Source organism: Crocuta crocuta, unplaced genomic scaffold (genome assembly GCF_008692635.1).
Source record: "Crocuta crocuta isolate KB4526 unplaced genomic scaffold, BGI_CrCroc_1.0 scaffold352, whole genome shotgun sequence".
NCBI lineage: Eukaryota > Metazoa > Chordata > Mammalia > Carnivora > Hyaenidae > Crocuta > Crocuta crocuta.
The window spans coordinates 2,851,919-2,859,872 of NW_027532169.1; the positions used below are offsets into that span (position 1 = coordinate 2,851,919).

The window sequence follows — 7,954 nt, forward strand, 5'->3', positions numbered from 1 at the left end:
CCTTCTTGAAGGGACAGGACTCAATGGAGCATCATGGCTCCCAGCTACTGGGGACTGGGAAGGTGCTAAGAATTTTATGCACATCTACATACAACTACACATTCACACTGCGACACCCTCTCCCATGGCCTTCCACTCACACTGCATTATACCCCTGCCTGCTCGAGAGCGCGCGCGCACACACACACACACACACACACACACACACACACAGTCCTGCACTCATGTGCATCGCCGTATACTGCAGAACACGGGTAACCCTTACGCCACACACCCCAACGACACGGGTCCCATATACCTGACCTCTAAACATACCCGCAGTCTCCCCAGTGCTGTCCCCAGTGCACAAATTCTGACCCAAACTTTGTAAAGCACCCAGACGGCCAACCTCTATCTCACCCAACCTCCTGGGGACCCCAGATCCTCTGCTCCTTCTAGCAAGCCTGGGCCATTTCTGAAACTGCACCACGGCCAGGTAATGCACCTCCATCCTCTGCACAAGCCCCTAAATCCACACACACCTGCCCCTCTCCCCCAACAGGACCCTCTCTGGGCCCCCTATGACTTTCATAGACCCCACGGGGGTTTGGGCTGAAGGGCTCTTTCCTCTGTAAATTCAAATTCACAAATTCAAAATTACATTTTATGATTGCATTGCTGTAAATAAATGAATATCATATTCAGAAACATTTTCTTCAACCTACAATGTCTTTCCCTTTTCTTCGGATTTTAAAAGAAATTAACATAGTTTCAGGAGCCCTGGGTCCTTCCCACTCTGGGCACATTTGTCTGCCTGTCACTTGCACAGCATAGACACACACACACACACACACACACCACCGTGGCCCACCTCCCTCCGCAAACACCCAAGGGGCAAATTCCCCTGCCTCCCCGTGGCACCTGAGCCCACCTCCCAGCCACGGCCAGGGAGACTGACAGACTGACAAATTCTGGGGGCCGGCAGAGACACTCTCCCCCCCGCAGAGACACTCCTTCCTTCAGAGGCGCTGGGGGTTATCTGGACAGGGGGCAGGAGCCATGGGAGGGGGAACAAGGGGTGTGCGTGTGTGTGTGTGTGTGTGTGTGTGTTTTGGGTAACAACAAAGAATAGGGGGGAGAGAGGAGAGAAAGAGAACGAAAGAGCGCAAGAGCATGTTTTGCCTCGAAGGCAAGACTTGCAGCCAATCAGAGCGCTGGAGCCTCCCTCTGAGGCTCCACTATTGAGTCTATAACCGGCTGGCCGGGCGGAGCTGGCAGCATTTGACTGTGGCTTGGGACGCGACGAGAGGCGCGCAGCGACCGCCGGAAGGCCGGCGATGGNTCGATCGCAAGCTCAGCAGCATCCTCACCGACATCTCCAGCTCGCTGAGCTGCCATGCGGGCTCCAAGGACTCGCCCACCCTGCCCGAGTCCTCTGTCACTGATCTGGGCTACTACAGCGCTCCCCAGCACGACTACTACTCGGGCCAGCCATACGGCCAGACGGTGAACCCCTACACCTACCACCACCAGTTCAATCTCAACGGGCTTGCGGGCACGGGCGCCTACTCGCCCAAGTCGGAATATACCTATGGAGCCTCCTACCGGCAGTACGGGGCGTACCGGGAGCAGCCGCTGCCCGCCCAGGATCCAGGTGAGACCTTGGAGGGCCCCCCCCAGGGAGAGAAAGGCGTGGGGTTGAAGCCCAAATCGAGGCAAACGTCGAGGGTTAAAAAAAAAATGCTGTTATAAAGTGAGACAAGGTGGGCTAGGTGAGCCCCAGAGGGGACAGATGACCTTCCAGTCCCGAGGCTGTGCACCGCGGTCTCGTTGAGAATGGGGCCGGTTAGGGGAGGAAGGAGAAGAGGGTGGGGTGTCAGGGGCCCCTCCGAATCGGGTGCCCCTGAAGGCACGTCACGCTCTTCCGTCGGAGTCCGGAGGCTTGGGGGTAGTAGGCAGCTGGGACTCGAAGCCCCAGGGACCCTCTGGAAATGGGCCCGGGAGAGGGGGCATGTAAGGGGGGCATGGAGAGAGACAGACAGACACCCCAGAAAGCAGAGGCTGAGAAGTGGAAGCGCGGAAAAAGAGAAAGGCAGAGAAAGAGCAGAAGAGAAATGTGGCGAGACAAAGTGAGGGAAAGGAAGAGAGAAAGGACAAGAAAGAAAGGAGGGAAGGAAAGGAGGAGCAAGGAAGGAAGGGAGAATCTGTACCATGCTTGCAACTTTTCTGGGAATCCAAAATTATTCTACAATTTAAAAAGTTTTTCTNGAGGTGCGCATGGTGAACGGGAAGCCCAAGAAGGTCCGCAAGCCCCGTACCATCTACTCCAGCTACCAGCTGGCCGCCCTGCAGCGCCGCTTCCAGAAGGCTCAGTACCTGGCGCTGCCCGAACGCGCTGAGCTGGCCNCCCTCCCCCATGCCAAGTCTCAACTGCTGTCGGAAGTTTCTGCATTAAAACGTGTACAGGCGTGCGTATTTGTGAACCTGTGCAACCGTGTGTGTCTGCCACCGGGAGAGGTTTCCTCCCCTTACGCCAGACTCCCCAGCTCCCACGCAGTGCCTGTCATAGGAGTCCATACCGTGTCTGCCCCCTCCCCGGCCCTCCCCTGCCACGCCAGGCATGTGTGTGTAGCAGTGGAGTACAGTGTATATGCGTGAATATTTGCACACATGTTAACGGGTCTGTGCTCACAGGGGAAAGCTCGCATAAGGGGGGGGGTCAGTGTGTTTACAGATGGAGAGACGCGTGTACGTGACTGTGCACCCCGTGAGTGCATGTACAAAAATGTGCGCTTGTATCAAAACCACAGTCATGTTCAGCATGCAAATGCTTCGCCTCTTCCACTGCCCCAAGCCAGGAAGGGAGGTTTCCCACCAAAGGGGGATAGGAACTCAAAGGTGAGCTCCACGCCTACCCCCAGCCTGAGCCTAAAGCCCCCAGCAGCCTGTCACTGCTCAGGGGCGGAGTGGCTGGTGGATGCCCAGCTCCCTACAGGTGTTGACAGGCGGGCCTGGGTTGCTGCTCGGCGGCTGGCTGCGTGGGGCCCTGTCCGCTGGGAATCTGGGTCACCCAGTGAGGAGCTGATTCATTGTTTGTACCAGTCATGGGGTGGGGAGCAGCAGGAGGAGGGGGAGATACCCCAAGGGAAATTTAGAGAATCATGGCTCACCTGCTCCTGAGTCCCCAGGTCCCCCCAATTAGCCAGCCCCAGAGGGCTCATCCATGCCTGAGTGTGTGAACTCTGGTGCTCATGTTCATGGGGGCGTTTATCTGGGTGCATCTGTGCGTGTGTGTATCTTTGTAATCTGGTGTCTGAGTGTGAAGCTGTGAGTGGGTACATTCCTGCACATGGAGATGCTTATGTGGGTGTGTGTTTGTCTCTGTATCTGTGTACCTCCGCTTATGGGCGTCTAATGTGAACAAAATGCCACCAACTGCCCCTCGCCCCCACGTGGGCCGCCTTTTCTTGAGCACTTACTATATACCAGGTTGGTCTGAGTTCTCTATCTGTCCTGACTTCTTTGAGCCTCATGATGACCCTGTGACGTAGGGGCTGGCATCCTCATGTTGCAGATGGGGCAGGCGAGAACCAGAAAGGTTAAGGAACTTGCCCAAGGTCACACACTTAGTAAGTGGTGCGGAGGCATCTGGATCCAGGCGTGGAATGTTCCTAACTGCAGTGTTATCCCTAATAGAAGATGCTGGGCAGGGGAGCCAGGAGACCTAGATTTTGCCAGGGTCTTGTTTAGGGTGGGGTGCTGGGCTTGCCTATTCGAGGCTGGGGCCCTTCGAGGTTTTCACTAAGCATTCTGAGACGTTAACTAGCTCCCCTCCCCTCTTTTTTTTTTTTTACATCCCCTCCCACGCAGGTGAAGATTTGGTTCCAGAACCGCCGCTCCAAGTTCAAGAAGCTCTATAAGAACGGGGAGGTGCCCTTGGAGCATAGCCCCAACAATAGTGATTCCATGGCCTGCAACTCACCACCGTCACCCGCCCTCTGGGACACCTCTGCCCACTCCACTCCGGCCCCTGCCCGAAGTCAGCTGCCCCCGCCGCTCCCATACAGTGCCTCTCCAAGCTATCTGGACGACCCCGCCAACTCCTGGTACCATTCACAGAACCTGAGTGGACCCCACTTACAGCAGCCGCCTCAGCCGGCCGCCCTGCATCACGCCTCCCCAGGGCCCCCGCCCAACCCCGGGGCTGTGTACTGAGCACCCACCTGCCCTGAACCTCCCACGAAGGACCCGGGACCAGGCAGAAGGCGCCTCCGTCCTAGCCGACACTCAGGAATCATCGAGGAGCACAGGGGAAAGGGCACCCCTTTCCCCCTTCCCATGCCCCTTCCTCCAGAGATCCAAGAGCTTCCAGATGAAATTTGCATGGACCAAGGATGTCCCCTGAACCTCCCTCCCCCAGCCTAGACATCGGGGTACCCCTCCAGAGGTTGGGGCACATTCCGGCCGGGACAGCCGTTCCCCTTCTGCTCCAGGAGCCTGGATTGGCTTTCAGTGGCCCATCACCTTCCAGCTTCTAAAACATAGTGCTCGTTCCGCAGACTGGAGACCTTGGGGACCGGGGAGACTGTGCAGCATTTGCAGGTCAGGCCGGGGCTGGGGCACCAGGTACCGTGGCTCCCGGGACCTGCTGGGCCTGGTTCCTCCTAAGCCACTAATCCACCTGTGGCTCCCCACTTCCTGAGCACCCCTTCTGCCAAAAAGACATTGGACATGGGGACCAGGACTCAGGGTGGGGGTATCAACCAGCCCCCAGCCCGCACTTCAGGCCCTCGTTTCAGATTTGAGGGTTAAACCAAAGAAACCCCCAAGTGAGGGTATCTTTTAATATTTGTGGCTTTAGAGGGAAGAACCCGAGGGGCCATCTTCTCCTCTCTCCCCCTCTGGTCGGAGAGGGGTGGTGGGTCTCAGGCGTCTTTCCTAAGGACCCATTTCTTCTTCTGTGTACAGGACTTTGCACAACTTTGGTTTTAAAAGCTGTTGAAAACTAGGAAAACAAAGGGCATTGTTAACAGATAGGACCAATCTCCCCTGCAGGGGCACCTCTGCCCTGCCCCGCCCCCACCCACCTCTTCCTCTCCTCCAGTAAGTTGGCAGTTTGGGCGCCAAACCCCAAATCTCCAAGGAAACATACAGGCAAGAGAAACCCCAAAAGACCCCCTTTCTGGTGGCTTTGAAAACAGATTGCTCCCGCAGATGGAGAATGGCGCACGCGAGGTGCGCGGAGAGAGAAGGCAGGGTTACAGCTCTGTGCCTGTAGGGGTGAAGGGGTGGCTGTCTGGAGGGCTGCCCCTCCTTGGCCCAGACGTGCCCCCCCTTCCCCCTCCCACCAGAGCTAACATTNAGTATTTTTTTTTTATTTTTTTTTAAGAGCAACAGAGAGAAACAGCCTCCTCCCTACTGTGGTTTCCTATTTATGTGGCTCTTGCCTCCTGGACGTACCTGCCTGTGCGTTGTGAGCAGAGAGAAACCGGGATGTGGGCTCCGGCTGGCTTGGGGTTTGGTGGGAGGTGCTGGAGCCAGGAGAGGCTTGGTAGATCTGAGTCCCACCCTAGGGGGACAGGAACGAAGCCAACACCCGCTCCCTCCCAGCCTTCTCATTTCTGCTTTCTTACTGGACCCATCTTTATATATAACGTTAATAAAAAAGAAGAAAATAACCACCGAGCTCTTTGAACTGGAGGCTGGAGGCAGACAGCTCTAGGGGAGGGTCTGGGAGTCGGGGAGGCCGGTGCAGAGAGGCCTCTGAGCCTTTAGGAGCTCCCGGGGGAGTCCGAGCCCTGAGGCCCCACTGCTGGGAGTGTGGACTCAAGAGCTGGTTTGGGCCCGGGGCCCTGGCGGCAGGTGCTCTTGACCCTGTGGCTGCCCCCTACTTGGGCAGGTCTGGGTGGGTGGGAGGCTCCCAGCTGTGGCCTCCCTGACTCCACTCTGCTTGGCGGCTTGGCGTTCCCTGCCAGCCAGCTGCCTTCCGCCGCCGCCGCCGGGTCACCTCAGGGCTGCTCTTTGATCTTGGGCTCACACGCAGACATGCTTGCACACGCGTGTAAACCCCCTGACTCCACACCCAGGAGGCACTCCCCGGTCCCTCATTCTCTGGCCTGTCCCTTCCAGCTTGCGGCGAGGGTGGGGCCGGGGGCGGGGGAAACGCCATGGGACCCCAGGCCACGGGGATCCAAGCTGGAAAGCAAGAGTGAACAGACGAGGANTCTCAGGCTCAGCCCCGACTCAGAGCCTCCTTGCCAGTGTCACTGACGGACTGGGGCGAACACTGGTCCACCCCGGGGCTGGAGACGGGCAGCTGGAGGTGGTGGAATGGATGGAGGTGTGTGCGGGGCACGTGGTGGTGCAGGCGGGAGACAGGGTGGATGCGGGCACGCGCTTGTGAGCTCCCTCTCTCTCTCACACACGCGTACCAGGACACGCGATGGCCTCTCCCAGTCCTCGTGCATACAGGGATTCCCACACAAACGCACACCTGAGACCCCTTGGCATCGCACAAACGTGCAAAGCTAAAGCCATAACACTCCGGGAGACAGAGCCCCCAATCCCCGCAACGCACAGGCGCGCACACAGGTGTCCCTCAAGTCTCACATCCCGTAGTCACACACAGGCACGCGCACACGCGCGCAGCGAGGCAGAGCCAGCTCCCTGCGCTGGAAGAAGTCGTGAATTGAGAGTCGCCAACACCACCCAGCAGCATATGTGACCCAGCTCAGCCTGAAACCTCCCCGGTGGGGCCCTCGGTTTCCTCATCTGTCAAATGGGGACAACCAGCCCCGCCCGCCCTCCTGGCCTCTGGGGCTGTTGTGAGGCACCAAGCAGCCCACAAATGAGAAGTCAGAAGGGGAGGGTCTCCGGCTCACCCTCCCGAGGACCTTGCTAGACGGCTGTCACGGGGCCCCCCGGCCTGGCGGGGGGGGGGTCCTCTGGGCAGGGCTCCAGAACAGCGGGGACCCCTCCCAGCCTCTCCACTGTACCCCTCTCCCTCCCAAGAGGCAGGCCTTCCCTCCCCCCCACCACGTGCCCGAGGGATGCGGAAGGGAGGAGGGCCTTCCGCCCACGGACGCCAGCCGGGCTGGCAAGGGTTAAGCGGCAGCTGCCAGGCGGGGCTGAGCTGAGCAGTTTGGTTTGAGGGCTGCGTGCAGGCAGGAGCAGCGAGGCGGCAGCCGGGCAGACTTGCTGGAGACACTGCATTTTATTAGGGCTGGGCTGCCAGCAAAGGGAGGGAGAGGAAAGAAAGGGGCAGAAAGAGAGAGGAAGGAAGGAGGAGGCTGGGCAGCCCTGCTGGCGGCGGGGCTGCTCCGGGATGAAAGGGTGTTGTAAGCTCCCTAATTCCTCCCTGCTCATCCCTGCTCTGTCAGGCTGGATTAACTGCCCGGGTGACCTCCCTCGGGGGTCAGCCCCACCCCTGACCTCCCCTTCCTCCTCTCCTCACCTCCTGGCCCGTCCAGTGGCCCCTCTTCACCAGCCCTGGGCAGGGGGCACAGAGAAAGGGCTTGGGTGGGGGACCTGGCCGGGTGCCAGGGTGGGGCTGCCGAGCCCATCTTGTGCCAGGTGCTTCTTGACTACACCCGTTGCCTTGTGACAAGGTTTGGGTAAGGGCGGGGTGGGGGGCGGCGAGGGAAGCCCAGTCTGCCCTGAAGGTCACTGTCCTCCAAACCTTAGTAACAGCTGACGCTCACTCAAGTCCTACCCGGTGCCAGGCATTCTGCATGGGATCCTCACAACAGGCTGGGAGGTGGGTGATCGAGTACCCATTCTTCAGGTGGGGAAACTGAGGCATGGAGAGGTTCAATCTCCGTCCAGGTCATATAACTAACATCTTGGAGATGCTGGGATTTGCACCCGGGTCATCTGAAGAATGGGTGCTCATAATGGGCTTCTCTGCAGCTCAGTTTACTGAGGCGCCCCAGGGCAAAGCTTCAGAGAGTTGAAGCCCCAGACCCCCACCACCCTA

General features: G+C 58.7%; 1 protein-coding gene across 1 annotated transcript; it reads left to right on the forward strand.

The window, feature by feature from the left end:
- The first annotated feature begins 224 nt into the window (after positions 1 to 224).
- Positions 225 to 5,334, forward strand: DLX3 (distal-less homeobox 3). The gene is made up of 4 exons (XM_077776863.1): positions 225 to 254; positions 1,258 to 1,671; positions 2,251 to 2,392; positions 3,830 to 5,334. The coding sequence occupies exons 1-4, from the start codon at positions 225 to 227 to the stop codon at positions 4,192 to 4,194; spliced, it is 951 nt and encodes a 316-aa protein (XP_077632989.1). The 3' UTR covers positions 4,195 to 5,334.
- The last annotated feature ends 2,620 nt before the right edge of the window (positions 5,335 to 7,954 follow it).